This window comes from Seriola aureovittata, chromosome 4, assembly GCF_021018895.1.
Source record: "Seriola aureovittata isolate HTS-2021-v1 ecotype China chromosome 4, ASM2101889v1, whole genome shotgun sequence".
NCBI lineage: Eukaryota > Metazoa > Chordata > Actinopteri > Carangiformes > Carangidae > Seriola > Seriola aureovittata.
In genome coordinates this window covers 11,916,892-11,936,498 of record NC_079367.1, presented here as the reverse complement: position 1 = coordinate 11,936,498, position 19,607 = coordinate 11,916,892, and the positions used below count along the sequence as shown (strand labels likewise).

The 19,607-nt window shown below is 34.3% G+C and overlaps 1 protein-coding gene across 3 annotated transcripts in view; it reads left to right on the top strand.

Moving 5' to 3' along the window:
* sphkap (SPHK1 interactor, AKAP domain containing) overlaps positions 1-19,607 on the top strand; it is a 126,763-nt gene that overhangs the window by 102,375 nt on the left and 4,781 nt on the right. For all 3 annotated transcript variants that reach the window (XM_056374071.1, XM_056374073.1, XM_056374072.1), the window contains one exon: positions 14,955-18,327. In XM_056374071.1, coding sequence (XP_056230046.1) covers positions 14,955-18,327 — 3,373 coding nt within the window. The remainder of the gene's footprint in view (positions 1-14,954; positions 18,328-19,607) is intronic.

Below are 19,607 nucleotides of genomic sequence, written 5' to 3'. Positions count from 1 at the left end.
TATGCCTTACTGTACTATATTGTTTTATTCTTTACCATACTATGACGTTTTTATGACCTTTTATGCCTTAATATACTATGATGTTTTTTTGACGTTTTTTGACATTTTTATACCATACTATACAATGACGTTTTTTGTCATTTTTATGCCTTCCAATACAATTTCATTTGCTGCCTTACCATACTATGACGTTTTTATGACCTTTTATGCCTTAATATACTATGATGTTTTTTTGACATTTTATGCCATAGTATACTATGACATCTTTTGACATTTTTATGCCATACTATACAATGACGTTTTTTGTCATTTTTATGCCTTACTGTACTATATTGTTTTATTCTTTACCATACTATGACGTTTTTATGACCTTTTATGCCTTAATATACTATGATGTTTTTTTGACGTTTTATGCCATAGTATACTATGACGTTTTTTGACATTTTATGCCATACTATACAATGACGTTTTTTGTCATTTTTATGCCTTCCAATACAATTTCATTTGATGCCTTAACATACTATGACGTTTTTATGACCTTTTATGCCTTAATATACTATAATGTTTTTTTGACATTTTATGCCATAGTATACTATGACGTTTTTTGACATTTTTATACCATACTATACAATGACGTTTTTTGTCATTTTTATGCCTTCCAATACAATTTCATTTGATGCCTTACCATACTATGACGTTTTTATGACCTTTTATGCCTTAATATACTATGATGTTTTTTTGACATTTTATGCCATAGTATACTATGACGTCTTTTGACATTTTTATGCCATACTATACAATGACGTTTTATGCCTTAATATACTATAATGTTTTTTTGACATTTTTATGCCTTACAATACAATGACGTTTTTATGACCTTTTATGCCTTAATATACTATGATGTTTTTTTGACGTTTTTATGCCATACTATACAATGACGTTTTTTGTCATTTTTATGCCATACCATACAATGACGTTTTTTGTCATTTTTATGCCTTCCAATACAATTTCATTTGATGCCTTACCATACTATGACGTTTTTATGACCTTTTATGCCTTAATATACTATGATGTTTTTTTGACGTTTTATGCCATAGTATACAATGACGTTTTTTGTCATTTTTATGCCTTCCAATACAATTTCATTTGATGCCTTACCATACTATGACGTTTTTATGACCTTTTATGCCTTAATATACTATGATGTTTTTTTTACATTTTTATGCCATAGTATACTATGACGTTTTTTGACATTTTTATGCCATAGTATACTATGACATCTTTTGACATTTTTATGACCTTTTATGCCTTACTATACTATGACGTTTTTTGACATTTTTATGCCTTACTATACTATGACGTTTTTATGACCTTTTATGCCTTAATATACAATTATGTTTTTTTTACATTTTATGCCATAGTATACTATGACGTCTTTTGACATTTTTATGCTATACTATACAATGACGTTTTTTGTCATTTTTATGCCATCCAATACAATCTCATTTGATGCCTTACCATACTATGACGTTTTTATGACCTTTTATGCTTTAATATACTATGATGTTTTTTTTTGACATTTTATGCCATAGTATACTGTGACGTTTTTTGACATTTTTATGCCATACCATACTTTGATGTTTTTTGTCATTTTTATGCCTTCCAATACAATTTCATTTGATGCCTTACCATACTATGACGTTTTTATGACCTTTTATGCCTTAATATACTATGATGTTTTTTTGACATTTTATGCCATAGTATACTATGACGTCTTTTGACATTTTTATGCCATACTATACAATGATGTTTTTTGTCATTTTTATGCCTTCCAATACAATTTCATTTGATGCCTTACCATACTATGACGTTTTTATGACCTTTTATGCCTTACTATATTATGACTTTTATGCCTTAATATATTATGATCTTTTTTTGACATTTTATGCCATACTATACAATGACGTTTTTTGTCATTTTTATGCCTTACTGTACTATATTGTTTTATTCTTTACCATACTATGACGTTTTATGCCATACTATACAATGACGTTTTTTGACATTTTTATGACCTTTTATGCCTTAATATACTATGACGTTTTTTGACATTTTTATGCCTTCCAATACAATCTCATTTGATGTTTTACCATACTATGACATTTTTATGACCTTTTATGCCTTAATATACTATGGTGTTTTTTTGACATTTTTATGCCATAGTATACAATGACGTTTTTTGACATTTTTATGCCTTACTGTACTATATTGTTTTATTCCTTACCATACTATGACGTTTGTATAACCTTTTATGCATTAATATACTATGACGTCTTTTGACATTTTTATGCTATACTATACAATGACGTTTTTTGTCATTTTTATGCCATCCAATACAATCTCATTTGATGCCTTACCATACTATGACGTTTTTATGACCTTTTATGCCTTAATATACTATGGTGTTTTTTTGACATTTTATGCCATAGTATACTATGACGTTTTTTGACATTTTTATGCCATACCATACTTTGATGTTTTTTTGACATTTTTATGCCTTCCAATACAATTTCATTTGATGCCTTACCATACTATGACGTTTTTATGACCTTTTATGCTTTAATATACTATGATGTTTTTTTGACATTTTTATGCCATAGTATACTATGACGTTTTTTGACATTTTTATGCCATACCATACTATGATGTTTTTTGTCATTTTTATGCCTTCCAATACAATTTCATTTGATGCCTTAACATACTATGACGTTTTTTGACATTTTTATGACCTTTTATGCCTTAATATACTATGATGTTTTTTTGACATTTTATGCCATAGTATACTATGACGTCTTTTGACATTTTTATGCCATACTATACAATGACGTTTTTTGTCATTTTTATGCCTTACTGTACTATATTGTTTTATTCTTTACCATACTATGACGTTTTTATGACCTTTTATGCCTTAATATACTATGACGTTGTTTGACATTTTTATGCCTTCCAATACAATCTCATTTGATGTTTTACCATACTATGACATTTTTATGACCTTTTATGCCTTAATATACTATGGTGTTTTTTTTTACATTTTATGCCATAGTATACTATGATGTTTTTTGACATTTTTATGCCTTACTGTACTATATTGTTTTATTCCTTACCATACTATGACGTTTGTATAACCTTTTATGCATTAATATACTATGACGTCTTTTGACATTTTTATGCTATACTATACAATGACGTTTTTTGTCATTTTTATGCCATCCAATACAATCTCATTTGATGCCTTACCATACTATGACGTTTTTATGACCTTTTATGCCTTAATATACTATGGTGTTTTTTTGACATTTTATGCCATAGTATACTGACGTTTTTTGACATTTTTATGCCATACCATACTTTGATGTTTTTTGACATTTTTATGCCTTCCAATACAATTTCATTTGATGCCTTACCATACTATGACGTTTTTATGACCTTTTATGCTTTAATATACCATGATGTTTTTTTGACATTTTATGCCATAGTATACTATGACGTTTTTTGACATTTTTATGCCATACCATACTTTGATGTTTTTTGACATTTTTATGCCTTCCAATACAATTTCATTTGATGCCTTACCATACTATGACGTTTTTATGACCTTTTATGCTTTAATATACCATGATGTTTTTTTGACATTTTATGCCATAGTATACTATGACGTTTTTTGACATTTTTATGCCATACCGTACTTTGATGTTTTTTGTCATTTTTATGCCTTCCAATACAATTTCATTTGATGCCTTACCATACTATCACGTTTTAATGACCTTTTATGCCTTAATATGCTATGATGTTTTTTTGACATTTTATGCCATAGTATACTATGACGTTTTTTGACATTTTTATGCCATACCGTACTTTGATGTTTTTTGTCATTTTTATGCCTTCCAATACAATTTCATTTGATGCCTTACCATACTATCACGTTTTAATGACCTTTTATGCCTTAATATGCTATGATGTTTTTTTGACATTTTATGCCATAGTATACTATGACTTTTTTTGACATTTTTATGCCATACCATACTTTGATGTTTTTTGTCATTTTTATGCCTTCCAATACAATCTCATTTGATGCCTTACCATACTATGACGTTTTTATGACCTTTTATGCCTTAATATACTATGGTGTTTTTTTGACATTTTATGCCATAGTATACTATGACGTTTTTTGACATTTTTATGCCATACCATACTTTGATGTTTTTTGACATTTTTATGCCTTCCAATACAATTTCATTTGATGCCTTACCATACTATGACGTTTTTATGTCCTCTTATGCTTCAATATACTATGATGTTTTTTTGACATTTTATGCCATAGTATACTATGACGTTTTTTGACATTTTTATGCCATACCATACTTTGATGTTTTTTGACATTTTATGCCTTCCAATACAATTTCATTTGATGCCTTACCATACTATCACGTTTTGATGTCCTCTTATGCTTCAATATACTATGATGTTTTTTTGACATTTTATGCCATAGTATACTATGACGTTTTTTGACATTTTTATGCCATACCATACTTTGATGTTTTTTGTCATTTTTATGCCTTCCAATACAATTTCATTTGATGCCTTACCATACTATGACGTTTTTATGACCTTTTTTGCCTTAATATATTATGATCTTTTTTTGACATTTTATGCCATACTATACAATGACGTTTTTTGTCATTTTTATGCCTTACTGTACTATATTGTTTTATTCTTTACCATACTATGACGTTTTTATGAACTTTTATGCCTTAATATACTATGACGTTGTTTGACATTTTTATGCCTTCCAATACAATCTCATTTGATGTTTTACCATACTATGACATTTTTATGACCTTTTATGCCTTAATATACTATGGTGTTTTTTTTGACATTTTATGCCATAGTATACTATGACGTTTTTTGACATTTTTATGCCTTACTGTACTATATTGTTTTATTCCTTACCATACTATGACGTTTGTATAACCTTTTATGCATTAATATACTATGACGTCTTTTGACATTTTTATGCTATACTATACAATGACGTTTTTTGTCATTTTTATGCCATCCAATACAATCTCATTTGATGCCTTACCATACTATGACGTTTTTATGACCTTTTATGCCTTAATATACTATGGTGTTTTTTTGACATTTTATGCCATAGTATACTGACGTTTTTTGACATTTTTATGCCATACCATACTTTGATGTTTTTTGACATTTTTATGCCTTCCAATACAATTTCATTTGATGCCTTACCATACTATGACGTTTTTATGACCTTTTATGCTTTAATATACCATGATGTTTTTTTGACATTTTATGCCATAGTATACTATGACGTTTTTTGACATTTTTATGCCATACCGTACTTTGATGTTTTTTGTCATTTTTATGCCTTCCAATACAATTTCATTTGATGCCTTACCATACTATCACGTTTTAATGACCTTTTATGCCTTAATATGCTATGATGTTTTTTTGACATTTTATGCCATAGTATACTATGACTTTTTTTGACATTTTTATGCCATACCATACTTTGATGTTTTTTGTCATTTTTATGCCTTCCAATACAATCTCATTTGATGCCTTACCATACTATGACGTTTTTATGACCTTTTATGCCTTAATATACTATGGTGTTTTTTTGACATTTTATGCCATAGTATACTATGACGTTTTTTGACATTTTTATGCCATACCATACTTTGATGTTTTTTTGACATTTTATGCCTTCCAATACAATTTCATTTGATGCCTTACCATACTATGACGTTTTTATGTCCTCTTATGCTTCAATATACTATGATGTTTTTTTGACATTTTATGCCATAGTATACTATGACGTTTTTTGACATTTTATGCCATACCATACTTTGATGTTTTTTTGACATTTTATGCCTTCCAATACAATTTCATTTGATGCCTTACCATACTATCACGTTTTTATGTCCTCTTATGCTTCAATATACTATGATGTTTTTTTGACATTTTATGCCATAGTATACTATGACGTTTTTTGACATTTTTATGCCTTCCAATACAATTTAATTTGATGCCTTACCATACTATCACGTTTTAATGACCTTTTATGCCTTAATATAGTATGATGTTTTTTTGACATTTTATGCCATAGTATACTATGACGTCTTTTGACATTTTTATGCCATACTATACAATGACGTTTGTCATTTTTATGCCTTCCAATACAATCTCATTTGATGCCTTACCATACTATGACGTTTTTATGACCTTTTATGCCTTAATATACTATGGTGTTTTTTTGACATTTTATGCCATAGTATACTATGACGTTTTTTTTATGATGTGTTTATGAGCAACGTAAAACCAGGTAGTATTTGGAAAGACAATTTATTGCATAGTCAGGAGGGTCAATAAGTAAACAAAATTACAAACAAGGCGATAGTGTAACTAAAGCAGGGGAACAGGGCAAAATGGATGCTTTCTTAACTCAAAAACAAAACATAACCAAAAGACGAGTCTACCGTACAGGGAGTTACAAATCTCAATTTTTTTTACTAAAAGTGAGATGAAACAAAAGAGCCTACCTATGCTCAGTCTAAAATCCAAAAAGACAGGAAGTAGCACCCCTGTTCTTTCTAAGTGTGAAATGCACAATCAGTATCTAAGCCCTAGCCCAGTCCCCACAAGCAATACTATTACCTCAAACATGAATCACAGTGTATACAAAACATTCACAATCACAAGAGGTACAGAGGCGAGCTGCCGCGAATAACGTGCTGTCCAGGCTTTTGAACTCTCTCTTCTTCTGAATGCCAGAATGTCTGCAGTTGTAGTGTGCACTGGCTGGATGATTGCCACATCTATGAGGAAAGAAAGCTGTGGAACTGGAGACTCCTTCCTTCTTCTCCGACCAATCCCGTCCCGGGGTCCATGCAGGCTTTTCATGCCTATAAAGTCTTACTGTGTCTTTTTATGCCTTTTACTATATTATGACTTTTCCATGCCATACTATACTAGACTTTTTTTGACTTTAATGCGTTACTATGTTGTTTTATGCCTTTTTATGCCTTACTAGACTATGACTTTTTATGCCTTTTTATACCTTTCTAGACTGACTTTTTATGCATTTCTATACTATGACGTTATTTATGCCCTACTATACTATGTCTTTTATGCCTTTTTATGGCTTGCTATATTATAGCCTTTCTATGCGATAATATACTATTCTTTTTTGCCTTCCTATACTATGATGTGTTTTACTATAGTATACTTACTATACTATGTCGTTTTTTTGCTTTTTATGCCTCACTTTATCATGACTTTTCTATGCCATACTATGTCATTTTTATGCCTTACTATACTATGACGGTTTTATGATATTTCATGCTTTACTATACTATGATGTTTTTATGACTTTTTTTGCCTTACTATACTATGACGTTTTTATGACTTTTTATGCCATACTATACTATGATGTTTTTACTACTTTTTTTGCCTTACTATACTGTCATTTTTATACCTTACTGTACTATGACGTTTTTATGACTTTTTATGCCTTACTATATTATGACTTTTATGCCTTAATATACTATGACTTTATTATGACGTTTTTATGCCTTACTATACTATGACTTTTTTATGACTGTTATGCCTTACTATACTATGTTTTTATGACTTTTTTTGCCTTACTATACTACGTCATTTTTATACCTTACTATACTATGACTATTTTCCTTACTATACTATGACTTTTTTTTTACTTTTTATGCCTGACTTTAGTATGATGTTCTTATACCTTACTATACTATGACTTTTATGCCTTACTACTATGACTTTTTAATGACGTTTTTATGACTTTTTATGCCTTACTATATTGTCATGTTTTTATGCCTTACTCTTTGATGTTTTTATGACTTTATTCCTTCTTATCACGTTTTCATGATACTATGACCTTTTAATTATTTATTATACTGTGACATTTGTATACCGTACTGTTATGACTCAGCTCGCAATCAGGGAAAAAGGGAAGCAACATAAAACCAGGTAGTATTTGGAAAGACAATTTATTGCATAGTCAGGAGGGTCAATGAGTAAACAAAATTACAAACAAGGCGATAGTGTAACTAAAGCAGGGGAACAGGGCAAAATTGATGCTTTCTTAACTCAAAAACAAAACATAACCAAAAGACGAGTCTACCGTACAAGGAGTTACAAATCTCAATTTTTTTTACTAAAAGTGAGATGAAACAAAAGAGCCTACCTATGCTCAGTCTAAAATCCAAAACACAGGAAGTAGCACCCCTGTTCTTTCTAAGTGTGAAATGCACATTCAGTATCTAAGACCTAGCCCAGTCCCCACAAGCAATACTATTACCTCAGACATGAATCACAGTGTATACAAAACATTCACAATCACAAGAGGTACAGAGGCGAGCTGCCGCGAATAACGTGCTGTCCAGGCTTTTGAACTCTCTCTTTTTCTGAATGCCAGAATGTCTGCAGTTGTAGTGTGCACTGGCTGGATGATTGCCACATCTATGAGGAAAGAAAGCTGTGGAACTGGAGACTCCTTCCTTCTTCTCCGACCAATCCCGTCCCGGGGTCCATGCAGGCTTTTCATGCCTATAAAGTCTTACTGTGTCTTTTTATGCCTTTTACTATATGACTTTTCCATGCCATACTATACTAGACTTTTTTTTTACTTTTAATGCATTACTATGTTGTTTTATGACTTTTTATGCCTTTCTATACTATGACATTTTTTTGCCCTACTATACTATGTCATTTTTTTGCTTTTTATGCCTTACTTTATTATGACTTTTCTATGCCATACTATACTATGTCGTTTTTATGATGTTTTTTTTGCCTTACTATACTATGTCATTTTTATACCTTACTATACTATGACATTTTTATGACTTTTTATACCTTACTGTGCTATGTCGTTCTATCGTTTTTTATGGCTTACTATATTATGACTTTTATGCCTTACTATATTATGACTTCTTATGCCTTATTATACTGTGATGTTTTTTTGATGTTTTATGCCACACCATACTATGATGTTTTTTGTCATTTTTATGCCTTCCAATAAAATTTCATTTGATGCCTTACCATACTATGACATTTTTATGACCTTTTATGCCTTAATATACTATGGTGTTTTTTTTTACATTTTATGCCATAGTATACTATGACGTTTTTTGACATTTTTATGCCTTACTGTACTATATTGTTTTATTCCTTACCATACTATGACGTTTGTATAACCTTTTATGCATTAATATACTATGACGTTTTTTGACATTTTTATGCCATACCATACTTCGATGTTTTTTGTCATTTTTATGCCTTCCAATACAATTTCATTTGATGCCTTACCATACTATCACGTTTTAATGACCTTTTATGCCTTAATATACTATGATGTTTTTTTGACATTTTATGCCATAGTATACTATGACGTCTTTTGACATTTTTATGCCATACTATACAATGACGTTTGTCATTTTTATGCCTTCCAATACAATCTCATTTGATGCCTTACCATACTATGACGTTTTTATGACCTTTTATGCCTTAATATACTATGGTGTTTTTTTAACATTTTATGCCATAGTATACTATGACGTTTTTTGACATTTTTATGCCATACCATACTTTGATGTTTTTTGACATTTTTATGCCTTCCAATACAATTTCATTTGATGCCTTACCATACTATGACGTTTTTATGACATTTTATGCCTTAATATACTATGGTGTTTTTTTAACATTTTATGCCATAGTATATACTATGACGTTTTTTGAGATTTTTATGCCATACCATACTTTAATGTTTTTTGACATTTTTATGCCTTCCAATACAATTTCATTTGATGCCTTACCATACTATGACGTTTTTATGACCTTTTATGCTTTAATATACTATGATGTTTTTTTGACATTTTATGCCATAGTATACTATGACGTTTTTTGACATTTTTATGCCATACCATACTTCGATGTTTTTTGTCATTTTTATGCCTTCCAATACAATTTCATTTGATGCCTTACCATACTATGACGTTTTTATGACCTTTTATGCTTCAATATACTATGATGTTTTTTTGACATTTTATGCCATAGTATACTATGACGTCTTTTGACATTTTTATGCCATACCATACTTTGATGTTTTTTGACATTTTTATGCCTTCCAATACAATTTCATTTGATGCCTTACCATACTATGACGTTTTTATGACCTTTTATGCTTTAATATACTATGATGTTTTTTTGACATTTTATGCCATAGTATACTATGACGTCTTTTGACATTTTTATGCTATACTATACAATGACGTTTTTTGTCATTTTTATGCCATCCAATACAATTTCCTTTGATGCCTTACCATACTATGACGTTTTTATGACCTTTTATGCCTTAATATACTATGTTGTTTTTTTGACATTTTATGCCATAGTATACTATGACGTCTTTTGACATTTTTATGCTATACTATACAATGACGTTTTTTGTCATTTTTATGCCATCCAATACAATTTCCTTTGATGCCTTACCATACTATGACGTTTTTATGACCTTTTATGCCTTAATATACTATGTTGTTTTTTTGACATTTTATGCCATAGTATACTATGACGTTTTTTGACATTTTTATGCCATACCATACTTTGATGTTTTTTGACATTTTTATGCCTTCCATTACAATTTCATTTGATGCCTTACCATACTATGACGTTTTTATGACCTTTTATGCTTCAATATACTATGATGTTTTTTTGACATTTTATGCCATAGTATACTATGACATTTTTTGACATTTTTATGCCTTCCAATACAATTTCATTTGATGCCTTACCATACTATCACGTTTTAATGACCTTTTATGCCTTAATATACTATGATGTTTTTTTGACATTTTATGCCATAGTATACTATGACGTTTTTTGACATTTTTATGCCATACCATACTTTGATGTTTTTTGACATTTTTATGCCTTCCAATACAATTTCATTTGATGCCTTACCATACTATCACGTTTTAATGACCTTTTATGCCTTAATATACTATGATGTTTTTTTGACATTTTATGCCATAGTATACTATGACGTCTTTTGACATTTTTATGCCATACTATACAATGACGTTTGTCATTTTTATGCCTTACTGTACTATATTTTTTTATTCCTTACCATACTATGACGTTTTATGCCTTAATATACTATGATGTTTTTTTTACCTTACTATACTATTTCGTATTTATGACTTACTATACTATGTCATTTTTATACCATACTATGTCATAAAATGACGTTTTTTGACATTTTTATGCCATACTATACTATGACGTTTTTTTTGGTGCCATACATTAATATGACGTTTTTTTGGCATTTTTATGCCTTAATATACTATATTGTTTTATTCTTTACCATAGTACGACGTTTGTATGACCTTTTATGCCTTAATATACTATGACTTTTTTTGTCATTTTTATGCCTTCCAATACAATCTCATTTGATGCCTTACCATACTATGATGGTTTTATAACTTTTTATGCCTCACTATATTGTGATGTTTTTATGCCTTACTATACAATGTCGTTCTATCATTTTTCATGACTAACTATATTATCACTTTTATGCCTTGCTATACTAGGACGTTTTTTATGCCTTACTATACTATAACAGTTTTACGACATTTCATGACTTACTATAGTATGACTTTTTTATGACATTTCATGCCTTACTATACTATGACTTTTTATGCCTTACTATACTGTGATGTTTTTATGCCTTACTATATTATGACTTTTAAGGCTTACTATACTAAGACGTTTTTATGACTTTTTATGCCTCACTATACTGTGATGTTTTTATGACCTTTTTTGTCTTACTATACTATTTCGTATTTATGACTTACTATACTATGAAGTTTTTATGACTTTTTTATGCCTTACTATACTATGTAATTTTATGCCTTACTATACTAAGTAATTCTATGCCTTATGACGTTTTTAGGACTTTCTATGCCTTACTATACTATGACTGTTTTATGACATTTCATGCCTTACTATACTATGATGTTTTTATGACTTTTTATGCCTTTTTATACTATTGGTTTTTTATGACTTACTTTATTATGAATTTTTATGCCTTAATATACTATTACGTTTTTGGCCTTACTATACTATGACTTTTTTATGACATTTCATGCCTTACTATACTGTGATGTTTTTATGCCTTACTATAGTATGACTTTTTTATGACATTTCATGCCTTACTATATTATGACTTTTAAGGCTTACTATACTAAGACGTTTTTATGACTTTTTATGCCTCACTATACTGTGATGTTATTATGACCTTTTTTGTCTTACTATACTATTTCGTATTTATGACTTACTATACTATGCCGTTTTTATGACTTACTATACTATGAAGTTTTTATGACTTTTTTATGCCTTACTATACTATGTAATTTTATGCCTTACTATACTAAGTAATTTTATGCCTTATGACGTTTATAGGACTTTTTATGCCTTACTATACTATGACTGTTTTATGACATTTCATGCCTTACTATACTATGATGTTTTTATGACTTTTTATGACTTACTTTATTATGAATTTTTATGCTTTAATATACTATTACGTTGTTAGGCCTTACTATGACTATAGTAAGGACTTTTTTATGACATTTCATGCCTTACTATACTGTGATGTTTTTATGCCTTACTATATTATGACTTTTTTATGCCTTACTATACTATAACAGTTTTACGACATTTCATGCCTTACTATAGTATGACTTTTTTATGACATTTCATGCCTTACTATACTATGACTTTTTATGCCTTACTATACTGTGATGTTTTTATGACTTTTTATGCCTCACTATACTGTGATGTTTTTATGACCTTTTTTGTCTTACTATACTATTTCGTATTTATGACTTACTATACTATGTCGTTTTTATGACTTACTATACTATGAAGTTTTTATGACTTTTTTATGCCTTACTATACTATGTAATTTTATGCCTTACTATACTAAGTAATTTTATGCCTTATGACGTTTATAGGACTTTTTATGCCTTACTATACTATGACTGTTTTATGACATTTCATGCCTTACTATACTATGATGCTTTTATGACTTTTTATGCCTTTCTATACTATTGGTTTTTTATGACTTACTTTATTATGACGTTTTTATGACTTTTTATGCCTTACTATACTGTGATGTTTTTATGCCTTACTATACTATGACATTTTTATGACTTTTTAATGCCTCACTATACTGTGATGTTTTTATGACCTTTTTTGCCTTACTATACTATGTCGTTTTTATGACTTTTAATGCCTTACTATACTATGTCGTTCTATCATTTTTTTATGCCTTACTATACTATGACGTTTTTATGACTTACTATACTATGACGTTTTTATGACTTTTTTATGCCTTACTATACTATGACTTTTTTGACTTTTTATGCCTTACTATACTATATAATTTTATGCCTTACTATACTATGACTGTTTTATGACATTTCATGCCTTACTATACTATGATGTTTTTATGAATTTTTATGCCTTTCTATACTATGACTTTTTTAGGCCTTGCTATTGTATGAGGTTTTTTTCCTTGGAATGCTTTACTATACTATGACGTCTTTATGCCTTTTTGTGCCTTACAATACTATATCGTTTTAATGCCTTACTATACTATCACTTTTCTATGCTTTACTATACTATGACGTTTTTTATGCCTTAAAATCAATCTTTTTTTTTTTTTTATGAGGGGTGGTGGGGTTGTTGTCCCTACCAATGTTAAGACCAAAATTATGCCCTTGAATCTAACTACAATTTTAATTTTCAAAAAGTCATGTTACTTCATCCTCATAAATTCCTATTTATATTGTGAATAATCATAGTTGCTAGAAAAATGCTTTAACTTATGCACTCATTTATTTAAGCTTTTATATAAATGTCAATTTTGTCTCTAAAAGCTTCATTCATTATAGTTGCCTCAAGGACACTTTCTGTCCTTTGTGTGACACAGTGCACAACGACCTAGTGGTTAGAGAATTCATCTTACATCTGTACATCATGTAAACATGGTTGGCCTGAACAGCCTCACAGGGTTCCTGTGATACATTTGCAACTATTCACATCTTGAGTCAGCAAACTGTCCATTCAAAACCTTAGAGAGAGAATGTTGATCACATACTGTGCAGCATGAAAAGGTTGCTCCAAAAATACTTTAATGTAGATGTAACACAGCCAGCTCTACATTGAGTCAATGTAATGTTCATATTGAGATGGTTACCCTGCTGTATGTAAATGGTGCAGCAGTGGTTAAAGTGTTGACACACGACGGGTTCATTGTTAAGTGTGTGCTCATTGAATGTTTATAACACTATTTGTCTTATCTAGCCACATTGACAATATTCAGACTATTCTGACATAATTACTGACATCTAACTAGAGCTCACTCTTATATTGTAAATCCTATTTTAATCCTGTTTGTTTTTATTGAGCAGACATCCAGTTTAAAAAATGAATACAGCATATTTAGTGGCATTGAATCCTGTAGTTGTAACAAAACTACCAAGGCAGTGTTGTAACTACCACTGAAAGATTTCTATAGTGACTGAGAATAGAGAAGTATATATTTATTGCTACCGTGTTACCCCATTCATGAAATGTGTTAGATGAAAATAATTATCTGAAATATTGTCCAAGGGGAAATTGAATGAGACAAACAAGACATAACCCAGCTCAGTGAAGGGTAAAGGGTAATATTCTACTCCTGCTGTGACTCTTTGGAAACTGATGGAGCTACTTTGTAATCAGTGTGGACATTCTCATTCCCTGTGTTTCTGTTTTCCCCCTCCCTCTTTTCACAGACCCAGAGAGTGGTGATCTGGCAGAGAGCTTGGTAGAGGTTGCGCAGAAACATTGTGTCAGACTAGCATGTCAGAGGGGACAGCTGGCCCATCATCAGAGCAGGGAGGACCCTGAGGGGAAAAAAGAAGGGCATCAGCAAGCAAGCCTCAAGACTAAGGAATCAGCTGGTCACTACGCCACCAATCTGGCCGAGTCAGTACTACAAGACGCCTTCATACGCCTCTCTCAAGATGAAACCTCCTTTGTCTCTGAGGCTGCTGTCAGCGTGTCCCTTGCAAGTTGTCCATCCAACTCCAGTGGTCCTTCAAAGACCAAAGAGCCTTCCAAGCAGCGTACATGCTCTTTTGAACTCCCCAAGATTGTTATAGTCCAAAGCCCAGACAGCTCTGACGGAGCTGCAGAATGGCCAGAGACCCAGGTGTCTCATGTGCCCGACCAGGATCTCACTGCCAAAGCGGTGCCAGAGAATGGGACACAGGCTCACATTCCCCACCACAACAGAGGGCACTCTTCCAAACATGTAGAAGTGGCTTTGGCCTGTGCTGCCAGTGTTATTGGTACCATCACTACGCCACAGCTGACAGAACAGCTCACCATGGAATCTGCTTCAGAGGAGGACACAGAGGAGGAACTACAGGACCCAGAAGAGAGTAGTGACTACTCCCTCTCCTCAGCCATGTGTGGTGTGGCTCAGGTAGCTGGTGCTGTAGCAGCTGTGGAGGTAACAGAGGAGTCAGGGGAGGGAGGCAATTCTGACGCAGATTCTGCCGACATCTACACAGCATCCCACGGCCTGATGTCTGCTGCCGAGGCCTCTGCAGCCTTCACACTGCACTGCAGTGTGTCACAGGGTACCAGTGTTGAAGCATTTCGTGCCAACATTGCTGAAGTCCTGCACAGGGAAGCAGCAGAGGTGCTGACTCAGCCACAAGGCTACAGGAGTGTGGCTCACTTGCTGGAGGCCACACATAACAAGATAGTAGATGGCATTACTTGTCCAAAGAAATCCTACATGGATGAAAGAGAGGTGGATGACTTAATAAATGAGGTTGCAGACAGCCTATTTAAGCATGCTTTAGAGAAAGCAAAAAAAAAAAAAGAACTGGAGGGGACTGGAAAAGATGCACCAAGCCTTCAGGTTTGTCTGCAGGACAGTGTAAACAATTTGCTGTTTGATATCCTTTGCCTGACACAGAAGAAAATCAGTCACATCTCTAGATTTGACCAAGGGTCAGTTGAGACACAAGAGGGTGATACTTGTGCTAGGGAGCCTGCTATCACCAAGGAGAGCAAGGATCCATTAAGTCAATTACACTGGTTAGTTGGCCATAGCCAGTCCACTAATAGTGAGAACCACAGTGGCACGCTGAACTTCACAGATAAGTTCACCATGGTTTCTGGGCTGAAGGAGAAATATATGCTTGAGGAAAGTGATCTCCTTGTATCTTCCTCCACAGCACACAGCAAAGAGCAACAGCAGCAGTTGTTGTGCAGACAAAGTCAGTCTAAATCCACCTCCTTGCCTGCCAAGGACTTCGCTGACCACCAGCTGATCCAGCAGGGCAGTGGGGCCATCAGAGAACCTTTGAGTGAAATCCCAGTTCACACCACCGACAGGCGGGGACGATTAGTGACAGGAGGTGACAGCAGGCAGTCCTCCCTCACGCCCCAGTCCTCCCTCAACTCTTGCAGTTCTCTGCTCTCTTTTCGAATGGACTCAGAATCCAGGACCCCTATTACCTGCTACGCTGATGATTTGGCTACTACAGTGGTGTCTATGGCCACAGAATTAGCAGCCATCTGCCTGGAGAACTCCACTGGGAAACAACCCTGGTTCTGTGCCCTAAAAGGGGCATCTACTGAAGGCCCAGAAGCCTACGTCATCCCCGCGTGCCGCACAGTGCTCAGGAGGAAAGAGGGTCAGAGCAGCAATGCCGCCTCCAAGAAGCATCGGGCGCCACGCCTCAGTGAGATCAAGAGAAAAACAGAGGAGCAACCAGAACTGATGGAGCGGCTTGTGAACCGGGTGGTGGACGAGTCAGTCAACCCTGATGAACCACAGGACCCATTTGCCCTCTTTGCTTCAGAAGTCACAGCTAGGATCATGAACTGCCCTGAGCTTAATGTTGTAGATACATCCAAAGCAGGCCAGCCACGCAGCAGGTTGCAGTGTGAGAGATGGAGCCGTGGGAAGGCATCTAGTTATGAGAGCATTCCAGAAGAAGACGCAGACCCCTCAGGCACACCAAACACACTGGGGCCTGGCAGTCGGTTAGGTCAGAACTTGAGTCGTGGCAGCTCAATCTCTAAGCAGTCCAGCTGTGAGAGCATCACTGATGAGTTCTCACGGTTCATGGTAAACCAGATGGAGACTGAGGGCAGGGGCTTTGACCTTTTGCTGGACTACTACGCAGGGAAAAATGCCAGCAGCATTCTGACCGCAGCTGTGCAACAGGCTGCATCAAAGAAAAATGGTCACCTTAATGTCAGGGCCTCATCCTGCCTGTCCAAACAGTCCAGCACAGAGAGCATCACAGAGGAGTTCTACAGGTTTATGCTTCGGGACATGGATAAGGAAAACAAAGAGTATGGCATTGCTAAGACTAAAGAATGGAGCAACAGTCTGTTCCCCCCTTCTCCTAGGACACCCTTCTGCATACGACAGTCTTCTGTCCCAGACCGGCGCTCCTCAGACTCACGGCTGACTGTCAACTCACCCATCAAAGCCAACTCTTTTGATGGATTTGCCCGCAATGTGCATGGAGACACGCTGAATATCTACCCCACCAGCTCAGTGTCAGCCATGGGACTGTGTAAGTCAGACTCCTGCCTCTATCAAAGGGGTAAGACTGACCAGATAACTGATATGCTGATTCATGAGACCTGGTCAAGCTCCATTGAGTCCTTGATGAGAAAGAATAAGATCATTGCTGATCCCGAGGACAGTATTGAGCTGGAGGCTGCAGGAGACTCCCAGCCCCATGTGCAGCAGTTTGCCAATCGCCTGGCAGCTGACATAGTAGATATTGGCAAGTCTGCACTTGGAGGCCCGCAAGATGTAGCTGGGGGAATGTTTGGATCACACATGCCTGTTGGTGAAAGAAGGAGGGGGTTCAAACAATCTCATCTAAGTTGCAGTCGCAGTCGGTCAAGCCAGGAGCAAGCTGGTACTGGAGTAGGGTCAGGGACTAGTGACAGCAGTGCACCCCGCATGAGGGGCCCCAGAGATGTACCACTGATCCACATTGAGGGAGATCAGAAGGATGAGGAGACCCCTTCAAACCTTGAAAGGCCTGAAGGAGGACCTCAGGAAACACCCCCAGACATGTCAGCTACCAAGCGCGCAGAGAGAGCTACAGCCAGCGGCAGCAGGTATTACACTGTTCACAGTCCTGTCCTGACAGTCAGACCCCTCCTTCTGGCAGAATCTGCTTTTTCAGAATCATCATACTGTAGATGTGAAGAGTAGATACTGATCTATGTGACACAAGTAAGAGAAAAAAATGAAGAATCACATGGTTATTTTTAAGATGAACAATAAACATATCAGAAAACCGGTACTAAACAAATAACATCTAACTGTCCAAGTTTACCAAAGGTATTTTGTAAAGGCTGATCAAAGAGTGACTGGCACACCAAGGATCTACTCCCAAGGAAAACTAATCTATTTTAGCAGTGTGTGGGGTTTGACAAACCTTTGGCTAGGCTGTGACTCACACTGTCTGGGTGATGTACTGTGTGTGCAGAAAGCTTTTAGTGGTTTCATCTTTTATCCGCTGTGGGGCTGTTGAACTCACCTTGATCAGTACAATCTGCACCCACGCTTGTCTAACAAACTAAAACCACTTGACACTTATAGGTATCTAGATTGCAGTGACACAGCTAAAATAACAAGGGTCGCATTAGATGAAAGCTTGCTTGAGTTGCTTAAGTTGTTTAGCAGCAGGTTAGCTGAAGAATGGTGTTCATATTAAGTCAACTCATGTGTAATAAGTGTATGTAATCCTTCTGATTAGTACACTATTAGACATGGCCAGTCTTACATGTCTTATTCAAACCACTGACATTTTAGCAAGACAAGGGCTCAGCAAGGTGGCAAGATTCACTCTAATTCTAAAATCTCAGTGTCTGATTGGACTTTCAGAGGAGGCAGCAGAGCGTAGACTCTCCCAGGAGATGTCTTAGTAGATATTCTGGGGGTAATGAAGACTAGAGGAATCCATGATGCAACTCAGTCTGGAATCAAATGAACCTGCTGAAGTGGAAAGAGATGCAAACGAGCACGAGGCGTAACATAGAGGAAAGCAACAAATCAAGATGTGAGAAATCAGTTGTGATCTAATAGTATTTTGTATTTTGTTTTAAAGACATTTAGATGCTCAAAATAAGACATGTTCAATAGTGAATGAGAGGAAAAACAGCTCCCACAGCGCGGCAGAGTCAAAAGATGTGTTCCTTTTTACTTGACAATACATGTAATCCAGGAACAAGTGGAGTGCATCTGTTTGTCCCTTGTGTAAGTGTGGAACTCAATCACTCGCCTAGTCAATAAAACCTGATTTCCCTCTGGAATTGTCGAGGATGGCAGCCCTCAATCATCTGATTATGTCTTTAATTTAATCAGCTTCCTAAAAAAGAAACTGAAAATCCAA